At 44.0% G+C, this 16,568-nt stretch overlaps 1 protein-coding gene across 1 annotated transcript; it reads right to left on the bottom strand.

Moving 5' to 3' along the window:
- Positions 1–7,393: 7,393 nt before the first annotated feature.
- On the bottom strand, positions 7,394–8,358 carry LOC147977627 (germin-like protein 8-7). Its single transcript, XM_087516414.1, has 2 exons — positions 8,173–8,358; positions 7,394–8,065 (listed from the first exon to the last, which is right to left on the bottom strand). The coding sequence occupies exons 1-2, from the start codon at positions 8,297–8,299 to the stop codon at positions 7,503–7,505; spliced, it is 690 nt and encodes a 229-aa protein (XP_087372540.1). The 5' UTR covers positions 8,300–8,358; the 3' UTR covers positions 7,394–7,502.
- Positions 8,359–16,568: the final 8,210 nt, after the last annotated feature.

Here is a 16,568-nt window from a genome sequence, read left to right as displayed (position 1 = left end):
GAACTTGGTGCTTTCCCGCGGATCCTATTCCCCGCATAGCGCATGTAATATGTACCAAATGCGGACCCCCTGTCGCCTCTCTGTCGCTGCTTTGGGCTAGCCCATTTAGGAGTGAACGGGGTGAAAGCAGAGCATTATTTAAGGTCGACGGGACGTGGCGGCGCTCCTCCAGGAGTGAATGGGCTTGGTGTAGGATTAGTTGAGGAGGAACACGGTTTTCATTCAGTTTTGTATTCTCACTGCCCCCCAAACAATTCCCTTGGTTTGAAGCCAAAGTTGCTTGGGTCGGCATCGCTAAGCTAGCACCGATATCATTCCATGGCAATGCACGGACATTCAGTTTGTATCTCTAAAAACTGAGGAGCCATTGGGAGCTCTATCCCAGTGTCAAAAGCGCTCAATCACAGTGTCATACAAACTTCCAAGCACAACTGCAAGAGCATACGGATTGAGGATCCAATTATCAAGAGGCGGAATTAGACGGGAGAGATTTGAGCGGCATAGCGCTTGTCTGACCTCGCCCTCGCCGTCACTCCAATCACCATATATTTCAGAGCCACCTTAATTTAGCTACTAAAATGCACATATGCAACCACCCATCTTCTTTCACTCATCCTGTCAGAGTACAATGCATTTCTGACTTAGTTGAAGACAAACAGGAGCATAGTACATTTGCATAGCTCCACAGTAAACATGCTTTCTCTCGCTCTATCAGTAGATTATCAACACAAAAGGATCCACTACATTCATCCAGTTCAACAATGAATGATTCAATCCCGCAAAATAAAAATGAATGACCCAAGGTGATGTTTTAAAGCACCAGCATGTACACATATAAGGGAGGTATGCCTGGCATTCCTGGGCGTCGGGGGTGCTGGCAGAGAAGTGACCGGCGCTTCGGCGGCTTGGTGGCGGTGGTGGTGGTGCGTGCTGGCCGGATCTCGCATTTTCCGGCGGGTTTGTCCTGGATCTGGCGCTACGATCCGGGTGGGCGGCACGGGTGGGGCAGCGGCCTTGCATGGTTGTTGCTCCGGCCGTGGGAAGTGGCGCGCGGAGGTCCGACACGGTGGCCTCCCGGGGGCGCGTCGGCTACACGGTGGCTCGGCGGCTCTGCCCGCGGTGACGGTCGGCTTAACTCCGACGTCGGCTCGTTTGCGGTCGGACCGTGTCGACCTTCGCTCCATCTCCTCATCGTCCGGACAATTCTTCAGTCCAAGGGATGGCCCTCTCCCAGCTGCAGTCCATCGCTTGTCTCGTGCCCGGAGCTGCAGGACCGAGCTCGTCTCGCGCCCGGCGGCAGGACCGAGCTCGTCTCGCGCCCGACGGGAGGATCAAGCTCGTCTCGTGCTCAGGGCTGCAAGACGGGGCGATGGAGGCCAATTTTGGCCAGCCTATTGGGTGTCGGCCCTGGGGGCCGTCCAGGGGTGTGAAAGGCGGTGTCTTTCCGCTCGTCCCTTGGATTGGGGTAGCGGCGGGTCTCGGTTTAGGTGGTGCCTATAGGAGATATGCCCTAGAGGTAATAATACATGATATTATTTATCTCCAAGTTCATAATTATGTTTATGTTCCATGCTATAACTGCTATGGTTCTCGAGTCTGCCATAACACGAGGCTCGAAGGAAGACTCATATGCACGTGTGGAATAATAAACGGTAAGAAGTATTCTTAGTCTGGCCTTTAAGACTAGCTCAAGTGTTGCATGATGATTCTGTTTTCTTGATCATGGGCATGTCAATGCCAACAACTTTGAGGGCACAATGTTAAGAGAACATTTGTGTTGAATCGACCCTGATTGATGTTATGCTATGAGATTCATTCGTCACAAGTTTATGGTTGATAACACAGAGATGGTTAATGTTTGCATAATTCCTTAGTCCATGAGAGTATCGAGTTTCTTCATACTTGCTTCATGAACTTTGGGGTTTGTTAAACGTCATCCGTAAATGGGTGGCTATTACAGCGGCTTACGGGTTCATGGAAAAGTGTGTCAAGTAACTTGATAGCTCAAGATTGGGATTTGCTCCTCCGACGATGGAGAGATATTCTCGGGCCCTCTCGGTGTTACGGTATCCATCAACGTCTGGCCAGACACAGTGTGATTTGATCACAGGGATGCCGAAACACGAAAACGAGAAAAGAGAACAAAACAGGTAACGAGGTAACTTGCATGGTGGACAAATTGTTCATCCACGAGGATGCAATAAATCGTACCTCGGGTGTTTGTGACATATCGCAAAGCAACAGGAATAGCTCACTACAACTGGAGGTTCACTCGAATATTCATTCGTGTGGTTATAGGGGTCAATATGGGTGTCCATGGCTCCGATGTTGATCATTGACCGGAAAGTGTTCCGGTCATGTCTATGCTTCACCGAACCTATATGGTCGCACGCTTAAGGGTCATCTATTTGCTGAATACTAGACAGGGAGTCTGAGAGAAATTTGCCGAAAAAGTTTCGGAGACAATGGAAGAGTTCCGGAGAGAGATACCATTAAGTCAAATTGATTTTGGGACACGCCTGATAATTCTTGAAGGGTGCCAGAATTATTCTGGAAACTTCTGGGAATTTTTGGGGATAAAAACCAAAAATGTTTCGGAGCTGCCGGTACCGCTTTGGTTGTTTTTCGCAGATGAAATTCACTAATCTAAAATTGTTTCAGAACGAATCCAAAATCATTTTAGTGGGTACTGAAATTATTCTAAGACCCACAGAAATATTTTCAGATTTAATGGACGCGAAAAATTGTCTTCATGAATAGTGAAAACACATTCTTGTTTGCTTTTCGCAGATGAAAATCACTAAACCGGAATTGTTTCAGAACGCACTGAAAATTATTTTAGTGGGTACTGGAAATGTTCCGAGCCCACATAAATATTTTCAGTTCAAATCGACGTTGAAAAATGTCATCATAAATAGTGAAAGTGTTTTTTGCTTGGCTTCTTTGGAGAAGCCACCTTGAGGGCCTTTTGGTATTATCCCCTTGGCTTCTTGGAGAAGCCACCCTTGGGCTTGGCCTATAAATAGGGGTGGAGGGGGCTGCCTAAAGACACACTCTTGCTCTCATACAAATGCCATGCATGATCTAGCTCTCTCTCTCCCTCCCAGCGAAATAGTTTCATAGAGCCGAAAGGTTGTCTGGGTTCCGGCAGGAACTAGTTCTGGACGGCAAAGCCCTGCCGGATCGATGACACCGTATGTGTGCAACTCTGTAGAGAGATTGTAGTTTTGGTCTTAGTTCGAGAGTGCCTCCCGAAGGGCTGTCCGTGTGACCGTCCGAGTTTCAAAGGTCCTTCCGAAGGGCTGTCCAAGTGACTGTCCGACTTTCGAAGGTCCTCACGAAGGGCTGTTCGTGACACCGTCCGGGGGACTGTCCGACCACCTCCCGGAGGGCTGTCCGAGGGGCAGATGAGGGTATACAACATCGCAGTTGGGAGGTTGTAAATCTTAGCTGCGGGGATCTGCACCGCCGATCGTCATCGACTCTACTTCCCGCTGCGCTATGAGTCGGTAACGAAAAAGATCAAACCATGTATGTAGTCTCTATAGTGGTCCTGGGCTGATGCGTAGGTCCGAAATTTTTTGTTTTCTGCTGCGTTACCCTACAGTACCTAGGTCTTGGATGCCGGGGCGGCGGCCCTGGTGGTGGTAGCGCGGTGCGTTTGGGCAAAGCCCGCGGCATGGTGCTGCCTGGTGTCCATGGCTGTGTGGGCGACGTGGCAGCTGGGGTGCGGCGTTCGGTGGCGGTGAGTATTGGCCGGGGTGAAAACCTATTCTTTTTTCAGATGGACCGGCGGCGGCGAAGCTCGTTCCCTTCTTGAAGGCGTTGTCGCGGCTTTCATCCCCATCGTGTTGCTCCATGGGAAACTCTGATCCTCGGATCGGGCGGTGGCGGCGCTCCAGTGTCGTATCCTTCCTGAAGGCACTGCCTTGAAGTCCATGGATCATCGTATGCGGCTTCATCTCTTCGTATAGGGGTGGTGTTGTTGCGTTCAGCGCCTGTGTATCATGCCTTGGATGTGTGTGTGTTTGTTGTGGTGGTGTGCGTTTGTATCGGGTTGTTTCATGATCATTGTTTTATATATAAAGTGGGACGGAAGCCGTTTTAGGTAATATACTATGGTTATAAAAAACATATGAACCGTAGAGGCATGATTTATTTACTTAATATGATTCCGTTCCTTACAGTTGACCTCAGTATTCCTGCTAGCATGCCCCACTCCAAACACCAATGGCAGAGCATTAAATGGTGTAAATTTTTACATGCTGAGATTCTGGTGCTAACACCAAAACATGGTAATAAAACAGCAAAACATGGTAATAAAACAGCAGAAACTATGATTTAAAAGTGTGCAAGGGACACATAACTCTACATTTGGGATGTGTTCTAAACGTTCTTATATTTCTTTACAGAGGGGGTAGAGATTATTATCCGCATTCATAACATTTATGGGCATTGCTACCATTTGACATGCTCCTCCTTGCAGGTATGGACAAATGGTGATTTTGTTCGGTTAACAAATTGGTGCTCAACTAGACAAGCCCGAGGTCCAACCAAGCTAGCTATAATCAGTGGCCATTTCTTCGAATAAACAAATTATCTGAATCTCTTTAGCGTTTCTGTATTGATATACTTGGATTTTCGTAGTCTCCATTTTGATAACTGTGGTATGGATTGAGTGGAGATAGTACAGTTCGTAGAGACTATGCGTAGATCTAGATCAGTTCTTCAAATGTCCAGTGTCTTTCCCTGGCAGGCATTACTCTTTCATTGAATTGGCATTGTACAAAAATAGCACATTGCCTATTAACTGTTTCATGCAATTTTGCTTGTGGTTTCGGTACCAATGTTTGCATGCCCATTTCACTTTGCTTTATTACGAAATGGGTTGAGTTGGGTCGTCCATGAGAAGCACTGATTTGCTTTTCATGAAGGCATAGATTTGCTTCCTCAAAAGGCAGAGATGTTTTAATGGACGACTCAACATTCTTTTTGTGATTTTTTTTTGCTTCAATGAGAAGCACTTGTTTGCTTTTCGTGGAGGTATAGATTTGCCTCCACAAGATGCAAATTTGCACTTATCATGGATAAAAGAAAAACGTAAGCAATTGCTGATGCAAAAGAATAGAAAAATAAAAAACATAAAAAGATAAAAAGGAAAAAACAAACATGAAGAAACAAAATAAAAAATCAATTAAGAAAAAACCTTCTGAAACCTTCACAAAACAAGACTGAAGGTTCCAGAAGCTTCCTGAAACATTTCGCTGCATGGGCTAATAATTGCTCTAATGGGCCTGCCCAGGAAACTTTGCTACGTTAGCAAGGAATATACTCGTATTTGCTCTGTTCAACTAAAAAAAGAAGTATTTTTTCTCATGGCGCAGTACATAACATTCTTTCCTTTTCACGTACTAAACGTTATATAGGAGCTCCCAAATATCATCCCCGTAAGACGAGAACTCCTATATGACACAAAGCGCGACCCACAAAACGATCACTTGATGGGCCGACTCAATTGCGTGAGATGTTGCACTACTACTCTTTAGATTGAATTTGGCTGTTTTCCAAAAGTAACCCAGCTGAAGTTTTTTTATAGATGTAAAAGATATGTAACAGCATGATTGTAATTATTTTTTACGCAACTCAACTGTTTTTGTGCATTTTGAAATATTAGCAAATTGAAAATGTTCTGGCGTTTCTTAAAAGTTCATGACTTTTAAAAATGTTCACTAATTCAAAAAATTCTAATAAATTTATTTTATTTTTTACCGGTGTTAAAAATGTGCACTAAAATAAAATATGTTCACGAATTACAAAAATGTTCATAGCGTATTTAAAATATTCCACTTAAAAGTAGTATTTAAAAAAATCACACTTTAGGAAAAGATGTTCATGTATTTTCAGAAAGTATTTTAAACAGAAAAATGTATCTTGTATAGACAGAAACGGAAAAACTAAAAACCAAAAACATGAGAAATAAAAGAAAATTTAAAAACAAAAATAATTTAGTAAATATTTTTTAAAAATGGATAAAATATATATAAAAGATATGAAATAAATATAAAAATAGAAATAGAAAAAACCGGAACTCAGTACCCCAAATGGTACCGAAAATCAGAAGAGCGTTATAAGAACAATAATAAATATGTAGCCAGTTGACTAGCACAAAAAAAAACATCGCCTATTTCGTCAAATAAAGTCTCTATAAATTGGAAATAAATATGTAGCCAGTTGACTAGCACAAAACCCTAGTCTCTCTATAGCTAATGCTATACGACCCCACCCCTTCCTCCTTATTTAGACAATCAGTCCGACACACACTAGAAGGAATAAGAAACAACAACACCCGACAGTCAGAAGATGAAAATAAGGAGCAACAGACGGAGAAACGGAAGCGAGGTACAACACGCAACCAGCACCAAGAACTTAGCACCCATTACTACCAGCGGACCGAGAAGAGCGGGAGCTAGCATTGTTGCATCAGTAGAGAAGACGTGGAGAAGAAGCCGCCTGCTACCCTGCGATCACTCTGCCCCTTGAAGAGCTAGGAAGTCATAACCACCGTCGTAGGGCATCTCACTGCCTAGGAACGTCACGACAAAGAGAACCACCAACTGTGCCGAAGGGCAATGTTCCGCCGAGACAGCCCTGCACTATGGCCATCATCACAATTAGAGAGAACCGGAGCACTATGTGAGGCGACCAAACCTCACACGCCGTCGAAGGGCACCGAACATCGAGACCTCACTGTTTCCATGACCTCGCAAAGGAGAGGTCAAACATCACCCATACACACCCCCATACACACCCTATAATAATAATGAGATAATAAAAAACACTTTCTTATTCTCAGTCAGGCAATAAAAATGTGTTTTAACCATTTAGATGACCGGGCTAATCACAACGAATATAAACTTCATATAATGCATAGCATTCCCTCTATTGTCCTTTCATTGTAACCAGTCCAACATTACACTATAGCACAAATGTACATGATGAATGCATAGAATGATCATAAAATTAAGACACCACAAATAGAGAGAAGAATTTTATTTGTAATCAGAGTATAATCATTGAGCATAATCACACACGATAGCTCACAAGATGTAAAACGCGGATCCGCAACAAGGTATGACTACACTTTTCACGGCAAGCTATACAAAAGAGAACCATTAGCCCCGTCTAAAGCTTAATTCAGCTAAGCACGATAAATAAGTTTCTTTATCAAGGATCCTTCCAAGCTAGTATCTGCCTATACTAAGCAAGGGTCGCGAGACATTCGACACTTACCAATCCAAACAAATTAGAGATTGCAAGCTATCATTCACTACAATAATGAGCACTTGTTGTGTACAGCATGGGAAATAAGAGTAATACTTTATTCACGTGGGAATCAAAGAAAACATAACATATATTAAAAAGGTGATTAGATACAATAAATAATTACAATCACAAGGAATACAATTTTGTCATCAAACCCTAGCGACCGTTGCAACACAAAATTAATTGTGGTTGTCGGCCCAGAACTGAGCTTGGAGCCAGTCCACGGTCTTCTTCTCCACCTGAAAGGCCTTGGCGAGAACATCATCTGAGATCATAGGCTTTGATCCAAATACGGCGTTGGCAATGGTAATTGCCCCTGGGTTCTGGCTGCTAAGTGCGGCAATCGCGACTGCGGGCTTGTAGGGGTTGGGGTTAAACTGGAAGTGGATGAGTCCTTGCGGGAAAACAAAGACATCACCCTTCCTGAGCTCCTGGGAGAAGAGCTTGTTTTCTGGGTTGGACGTGACGAAGCCGACGTAGAGTGTACCCTCAAGCACGGTGAGGATCTCGGTGGCACGGGGGTGTGTGTGTGGAGGGTTCTCGCCTAGGGGTGCGTAGTCGATGCGTGCGAGGGAGATGCCAAGCGTGTTGAGGCCAGCAATCTTCATGACGTTAATCAAGGTCACGTTGGACCCGACCTTGCTCATCTTTGTGTCTCTCGGCATGTCGAGTTTGGCCGCCAGGAAGAAGTCCTCCGCTGTCACGGCCTTTGGGTCCTTACATACGAATCCGTTAACAAGTACTGCATCAAGAGAAATAATATAAATACACACACAAGGGAAAATTGATTACAAACTATTTTGATATAGTTCAAATATGATGTGATGAAAGAGTTAACTTGGTACATACCACGCGAGCTATTGTCCGCCACACAAAAGTCTTGTAGAGGACCAGGATCGGAAGCTAGAGCCTGCGATGAGACCAATGCGAGAATAGCAGTGAAGAGAAGGAAGCAGGAGGAAGAGAAGGAGGCCATTTTTCTGCCGGTGAAATGGATGCTGTCTAACTCTTAGCTAGCTTTGTGTGTTGAGGGGTCGTAGCTGATTCTGTGGCCATGTTGGGAGTATGTATGGATATATATAGCTTGGCTGCAGCTGTCCGAGTTGCGAATTAGTAAAATCCAAGGCGTAGCATAGCAACACTAGATTGACATGGTCTCTAATTGCAGAGCAACCCACGTGTCTAATTAACAGGTCTTGACGACGCGGTTAAACTGGCTGGCCGGTTCTCCCGTCACGCATGCTAGCTAGCTTGTGTATAGCTAATTAATTAACTCCCGGTAGCAACAAACCTAGCATGCATGAGGCGACTAGGTAAGGCTACGTCAACTAGCTCTCAAGATTACGCCATATATTCAACGGGAAGAAATATTCATCAATTTTAGCTATAGCTTCATCCTACTACGTCATGCATGACAGTGACACGGTTCAAAGGCGTGTAATCCATACACATCATAATTTATCACGTCAGACGAAGACCACGTCAGGTTTGTTTTCTTAGCTAGTAGTACACCATACAAAGAAACTTCATTAAGTTGATGGATTCAGGCTCCCCTATGTTTTGGTCCGGGCACTCTACACCTGCTCGATTAAATAAATTAATGACCATTTCTACATGGCCATGCATAGACATATACGAGTTTTAGTTGACTGTTTCACAAAATCCCTACTCTTTTTGCTGCTATAAATATATAGCCTTTCCAAAGCCAAACCACACAACACAACGAAGCAACAAAACACACTTGCTTGCAGAAAATTGTAAGTGCATCGAGTGCCACCCCTAATTGGTTTTGGAGTATTGACGACAAACCTAGTTGAGGGACTAATGTGTTTGTGAGAATTGCAGGATAACACAGGTAGAAGTCCCTCATTGATTCGGTTTTACTACCAGAGATGACCCCTAAAAATGTATGAAGACATTGAAGCCAAAGGTGGTATATGAAGATATTCACATTGAAGACTATGACAAAAGAAGACACGTTATGAAGCCTATGGAGCTCGAAGACTTAGATCTTTCGTAGTTCTCTTTCTTTTGTGTTGAGTCATAGGAACCACCGTACTGTTAAGTGGGGTCCAGGAGAACCAGTCAGAATGACTGAAGTGCTGCCTAAACCAAAAACCTATGTCTTCGAGTGAAGACAATGAGAGCGAATCTTGTCCAGAGCCGGACAAGTCAGCTTTGCTTGTAGCCCAAGTAAAGTTGCCATGAGAGTTTGAAATCTGACCGTTGAGACACGTGTCAGTTCCTTGGTGACCCAGGGTCATTTCGGACAAATCAGGTCGGGTTGCCAAGTGGCTATAAATAGCCCACCCCCTACAACCATAAACGGTTGGCTGCTCAGATTTCAGTGCACGGCTTTTGTCGTTTGAGAGCAACCCACCTCGAAGCCTTTGAGAAAAAATTCCTAGCGAGGAGAAAAGCCCTAACCACCCAGAGCCAGAGAACATTGCGCATCACTTAAGTCTTCTTGTCTGTGTGATCTGAAGACTTATTACACTTGAGGACTGTGAATCCTCCAGACGGTTAGGCGTCGCGTTCAGAGCAACCAAGAGACATTGTGGATTGCCAGTGAACGAAGTCTGTGAAGGTTTGGGAGTCTACCTTGAAGACTTACCAGAGTGATTGGGCGAGGACTATGTGACCTTAGCTCAAGGAGAATACGGTGAGGACTTGGTGTCCTGAGCTGCGTGTTCAGGACTGGGTGTTCGGGACTGTGTGTCCTAAGGTTTAAATACCTAGCCGCTCCAACCAGACGTACAGTTGTCACAGCAACTGGAACTGGTCCAACACATCATTGTCTTCAACGAGTCATCGGTTTCATCTTCACTTCCTTTTTCTTACTGTTACTCATTGTGAAGCCATTGCATGCTTGCTCTATCTTTTGTCTTCACAACGTGAATGTATGATCTGTTTGGCTTCATAACTTCTTCCTACCTGATCCTTATTACACTGCAGCTGTTTGTCTTTGTGCTTTCACTCTATTGAATACTTGACCATGGCTTGCCTAGTGTAATCTAACTTCCGCTGCATAGTAATAGGCAAAATCTTCACTGTTTGTCTTCATAACTCCCACGTTTTGAAGACTTTCATAAAAATCGCCTATTCACCCACCCTCTAGTCGATATAACGCACTTTCAATTGGTATCAGAGCAAGGTGCTCCCTTATTCTGTGTGATTCGGTTTAACCACCTGGAGTTTTAGCTATGTCGACTGCAGGGATAATCAAAGTCTCCGCTGCGTGCCCCGTCTTCGATGGAACTGAATATCCCTACTGGAAGAATAAGATGCGCATGCATCTTGAAGCCATTGACGTCGACCTATGGTATGTTGTCGAGAACGGCGTTCCCAAGGCTGGAGAAGGTGTCACTGCTGCTGATGTCAAGAAGTTCACTCAACTGGACTCTACTGCCAAAAATATCATCTGTGGTCATCTGACAAAAGGACAGTATGGCCGTGTGAGTGCCTTGAAGACATCCAAGCTGGTCTGGGACTGGCTCTCCAAGGTCAATGAAGGCATCTCAACCCAGAGAGATCAGAGAATCAGCGTTCTTCGCAAGCTCTTCAACCGCTTCAAGCGAAATGACAATGAAAATGTCCAGCACACATTTGACCGGCTCACTGACATCACAAATGAGCTTCAAGCCCTCGGCGCCACTGAGATCACCAAACATGAAATTGTCAAGACGCTGCTGAGATCACTTGATAGTTCATTTGACATCCTAGCCCTGATGATTCAAGAACGTCCTGATTTCAAGACACTCGATCCGTCTGACATACTTGAGAGGCTCAACACACATGAGTTTCAGCTTTCTGAGAAAAGAGATATCTACGGTCCAAACTATGGGCGAACTCGTGCCTTGAAGGCAAAAGCTGTTTCCTCATCTGAAGAAGAATCTGACAGCAGTTCTGATGATCCTGAAGACATTGGAAGGGAACTTGCAATGCTAGTGAAGAAGGTTCAAAAATTCACCAAGAAGAAAGGCTTCAGAAAATCTTCACGATCAAGCTCAAGGAATGATGAAGTTTCTGCTCATGACTACAAGAAGAAAACATGTCACAAGTGCAAGAAAACTGGACACTTCATCTCTGAGTGTCCACAGTGGGACAATGAGAACAGAAGGAAGAAGAAGAGCAAGGAATATGATTCTGACGACAAGAAGAAGAAGAAATACTCAAAGTCTTCTTCCAAGTCTTCCTCAAAGTCTTCATCACATAAGAAGAGCTCATTTGGCAAGGCACGTGCGTTTGTTGGCAAGGAAATGGATTCAGAAGAGGAGTCCGCTTCTGAGGAGGCAGAGGTGGAGTCTGAGGAGGAGTCTGATTCTGGCATTGCGAGTCTGGCTACAGCATACGTCGCCAAGTCCATCTTCAACACTGAAGACAATGACTTCATCACCGACACTGATGCAAATGACAAGAACGACTCCACTCCTACCTACTGCTTCATGGCACGCGGTGCCAAGGTAAACACACGCACTACTCGCTATCAAACATCTAGTGACGATGACTCTGACTGTGATTCAAAACCCAGCTACAAAACACTTGCTAAAATTGCAACTGAACAACAGAAAGCTATGGAACATATTCAAAAACTGTTAGACAGAAGCGATGATCTGTTGGGTGCTGAAATGACTCGATCTGAATCCTTAATTGAAGACATAAAAAATCTTCACGTTAAGTATCAGGAACTTGAAGATCGTCTTGATACTCTCTCAACAACTCATGAAAAGCTTTCCTATGATTATCTTCAAAGGAAGCAAGAACTTGAGAAATTGAGAGTGGCTCATGAAGATCTTCAAAAGGAAAACGAGTCACTTCGCGCCGAACAGATCAGTTCCGCTCAGGAAGGATTTGAACCACCATGTCTTAAATGCATTGAGCGTGATAATGCTACTTCTGTTGCTGAATGTTCCACTGCTACTGCTGTTGCAATATCTTCAACTGTTGATGTGGTAACTAACCCCTCTGCTGAGGATACCACTGCTATTGCTGATGAGAATGCTAGGTTGAAGACATTGCTTGAAAGAGGGATGTACAAAAGTCTTAAAGGACATCAGACATTATGTGATGTCCTCAAGAAGCAGATTCTGAACCGAAACCCTAGGAAAGAGGGTGTTGGGTTCGTAAGGAAAATAAATGCAGATGACTCTTACTGGAAACCTGAGCAGTACCCCAGAACCGCATGGGTTGCTGCAAAGAATTTTTCAGCAAATCCATCCAATTTATCTGGCTTCACTTGTGCTAACCCCATTATCATTGATAAATCCTTTGATGCAAACTATAAACTGTTTAAGAATCAGAATGGTGAAGTGTTTGCCAGGCACATTGGTACTAACTGCAGGAATGGACCACCTATGAAGAAGATCTGGGTTCCAAAAACGTGTCTGGAAAATCTTCCTGTGAATGTCTTCATGACACCTCACATGAAGAAGACAAACCTCAGACCAAAGGCATCATACGGTCCAAAGGCTTCATACAGACAAAGGACTCACCTGAGTCGCACTAACGCAAATGTTTTGCAGGGGAACCATACTCAGGCATATGAATATGAGAGCGGTTCATCAAACCGTCATGTTCATATGACCAAAAATTATTCTGCTTATTCTTATGAGTACTATTGTCCACCTGCAAGACTGTTTGCTAAGGCTTCAAAGCCAAAATTCTCAGATGTTGCACTTAGACTTATTGCTTCTAAGACACCCTTGAAGATGTGGGTGGTTAAGAAGGCTTAACTCTCTTTTGCAGGGAAAGGTCTCCAGCAGAAAACCAAAATCTTCTGACGCTATTGCCGGGGACCTTAAAAATCTTGTAGGGCGCAAGATAAAATGCCCAAATGGCATCATTATGTACTTCGTTCCTGAATCGCATGCTACTCTCCCTATTAGTCCTAATCTGGATCTAAGTTTTCATAACCCACTGGTTCGTCAAATGTTTTTGCTTCACAATTCTCTTCGTGAAGCCTATCCCCCTAACTGCACTGTAGGGTACGCCACCAGCATCTTCAAAGTCTTCAGAATGGATTATTGACAGTGGGTGTACAAATCACATGACTGGCAAAAGAAGCCTTCTTATGGACTCAACCTTACGTCCATCCGACAAGAGCCACATCACATTTGCTGACACTGGTAAAAGTAAGGTATTGGGTCTAGGTAGAGTTGCAATCTCAAAGGATCAACACATGGATAAAGTCATGCTTGTTGAATCCCTTGGCTTCAACTTAATGTCTATCTCAATGCTTTGCGATTTGAACATGATCGTAATGTTTGGAAAATATCGTTGCCTAGTACTAATGGAATCTGACAAGTCTCTAGTGTTTGAAGGGTATCGAAAAGATGATCTGTACGTGGTAGATTTCTCAGCAGGACCACAACTTGCAGTATTTCTTCTTGCAAAAGCTTCAGAATGCTGGCTTTGGCATCGGAGGCTTGGGCATGCTGGCATGAGGAACCTCCACACCCTTGTGAAGAAGAAGCATGTCATAGGCATCGAGGGAGTCAAGTTCAAGAAAGATCACTTATGCGGTGCCTGTGAAGCAGGGAAGATGACGAGGGCAAAACATCCTTCGAAGACAATCGTGACTACTACTCAACCCTTCGAACTGCTCCACATGGATCTTTTCGGTCCCACTCACTACTCAACTTTTACTACTACTGCTTGCCTCTATGGCTTCATCATTGTTGATGATTACTCTAGATATACTTGGGTGCACATAATCCTTTACAAGACTGAAGTGCAGGATGTCTTCAGACGCTTCGCCAATCATGCTATGAACAATTTTGGCGCCAAGATAAAGCACATCAGAAGTGACAATGGCACTGAATTCAAGAACACTGGCCTTGATACATATCTTGATACCTTGGGCATCACACATGAATTCTCATCTCCGTACACGCCACAGCAGAATGGCGTCGTCGAACGCAAGAACAGAACACTCATTGAGATGGCCAGAACGATGCTAGATGAATACAAGACTCCAAGAAAATTCTGGACTGAAGCCATTGACACTGCATGCCATACAATCAATCGTGTTTATCTTCACAAGCTTCTGAACAAGACATCTTATGAACTCCTAACTGCAAGAAGCCAAATGTCAGTTACTTCAGAGTATTTGGCGCAAGGTGCTGGATCAAGGACCCACACCATACCTCAAAATTTGCACCAAAAGCACATGAAGGTTTTATGCTTGGATATGGAAAGGATTCGCACTCCTACAGAGTCTTCAATCTCTTTCATTACAAAGTGGTTGAAACAGTGGATGTGCGGTTCGATGAGACAAATGGTTCACAAAGAGAGCAACTGCCAAATGTGCTAGATGAGATTCCAGCTAGTGAATCAATTAAGCTAATGGAAACTGGAGAGATTATACCTTCTGAAGCTCATCCTGAAGAAGAACTTATCATCTCAGCACCTGATCAACTTGAAGACAATGCTCAGCCTGAAGACATTCCTCCCAACAACAACACAGATCAGCAAGAGCAAAGTCTTCGCCTTGTACATCCTTGTGTTGCCAATGAAGTGCAGATTGACAGAATAATTGACAACATCAATGCACCTGGTCCACTCACTCGTTCAAGGGCAACTCAGCTAGCAAATTTCTTTGGGCACTTCGCATTCGTCTCAATATCAGAACCCAAGAAAGTTGAAGAAGCCTTTATGGAACCTGAATGGATTCAAGCTATGCAAGAAGAGCTTCAACAGTTTGAGCTGAATAATGTATGGGAACTGGTTAAGCGTCCTGATCCACGGAAGCACAACATAATAGGCACCAAATGTATATACCGCAACAAACAAGATGAGCATGGTCAAGTTGTCAGAAACAAAGCTCGTCTCGTTGCTCAAGGATATACTCAAGTGGAAGGCATTGACTTCGATGAAACATTTGCTCCTGTGGCTAGGCTTGAAGCCATACGCATTCTGCTGGCCTATGCAAATCATCATAACATACTTCTATATCAAATGGATGTGAAAAGTGCCTTTCTCAATGGCAAGATTGAAGAAGAAGTGTATGTTGCACAACCGCCTGGCTTTGAAAATCCAAAACATCCTGACATGGTATACAAGCTCAACAAGGCACTGTATGGCCTCAAACAAGCCCCTAGGGCCTGGTATGACACACTCAAATACTTCCTGAAGAGCAAAGGCTTCATACCTGGTTCCCTGGATCCCACTCTTTTCACGAAGACATATGATGGTGAACTGTTTGTGTGCCAAATGTATGTGGATGACATTATCTTCGGCTGCACCAATCAGAAGTACGGTGAAGAGTTTGGATATATGATGCAAGAGCAATATCAGATGTCCATGATGGGGGAGCTGAAGTTCTTCCTTGGTCTTCAAATACGACAACAACGCAATGGCATCTTCATATCTCAAGAGAAGTATCTCAAAGATTGCCTGAAGAAGTTCGGTATGCAAGACTGCAAAGGCTTCACAACACCAATGCCAGCCAAACATCATCTAGGTCCTGACAACAATGGTAAAGAGTTCGATCAAAAGGTATACCGCTTCATGATTGGTTCTTTGCTTTATTTATGTGCATCTAGGCCAGATATTATGCTTAGTGTTTGCATGTGTGCTCGATTTCAAGCGGCACCAAAGGAGTCGCATCACTTAGCTGTGAAGCGAATTCTTCGATATTTGGCTCGCACCCCAACTCTAGGATTATGGTATCCAAAGGGCTCAGAGTTTGATTTGGTTGGATTTTTGGATGCTGATTATGCTGGTGACAAAGTTGATCACAAGTCTACATCAGGCACATGTCACTTTCTGGGACGATCACTTGTATGTTGGTCTTCAAAGAAGCAGAACTGTGTATCTCTCTCCACTGCTGAATCTGAATACATTACTGCTGGATCTTGCTGCGCTCAGCTTCTGTGGATGAAGCAAACACTCAAGGACTACGGCATTCATCTGAAGCAAGTGCCACTTTACTGCGACAACGAAAGCGCCATCAAGATTGCCAACAACCCAGTTCAGCACTCGAAGACAAAGCACATTGAAATTCGTCATCACTTTCTCAGAGATCATGTTGTGAAGGAAGACATTGATATCATACACGTCAACACTGAAGAGCAATTGGCAGATATCTTCACCAAGCCCTTGGATGAGAAGAGGTTTTGCAAGTTACGGTGTGAGCTAAATATCCTAGAATCCTCAAATGTCCTGTGATCAGGCACACATCCTAACACTTATGCATATGATGACTTAGATGTGCAACGCACAAAGTAAAGTATATCTTCAATCAA

Source organism: Triticum urartu, chromosome 3A, assembly GCF_056163025.1.
Source record: "Triticum urartu cultivar PI428250 chromosome 3A, HENAU_Tu73, whole genome shotgun sequence".
NCBI classification, from domain to species: domain Eukaryota; kingdom Viridiplantae; phylum Streptophyta; class Magnoliopsida; order Poales; family Poaceae; genus Triticum; species Triticum urartu.
Note: the sequence above shows the minus strand (reverse complement) of the source record. Positions and strands in the feature narration are given on the sequence as shown.

Coding starts and splice junctions, on each gene's coding strand:
- LOC147977627 (XM_087516414.1), bottom strand. CDS start 8,299: ATGGCCTCCTTCTCTTCCTCCTGCTTCCTTCTCTTCACTGCTATTCTC. Junction 8,066..8,172: donor GGCGGACAATAGCTCGCGTG/GTATGTACCAAG, acceptor CTCTTGATGCAG/TACTTGTTAACGGATTCGTA.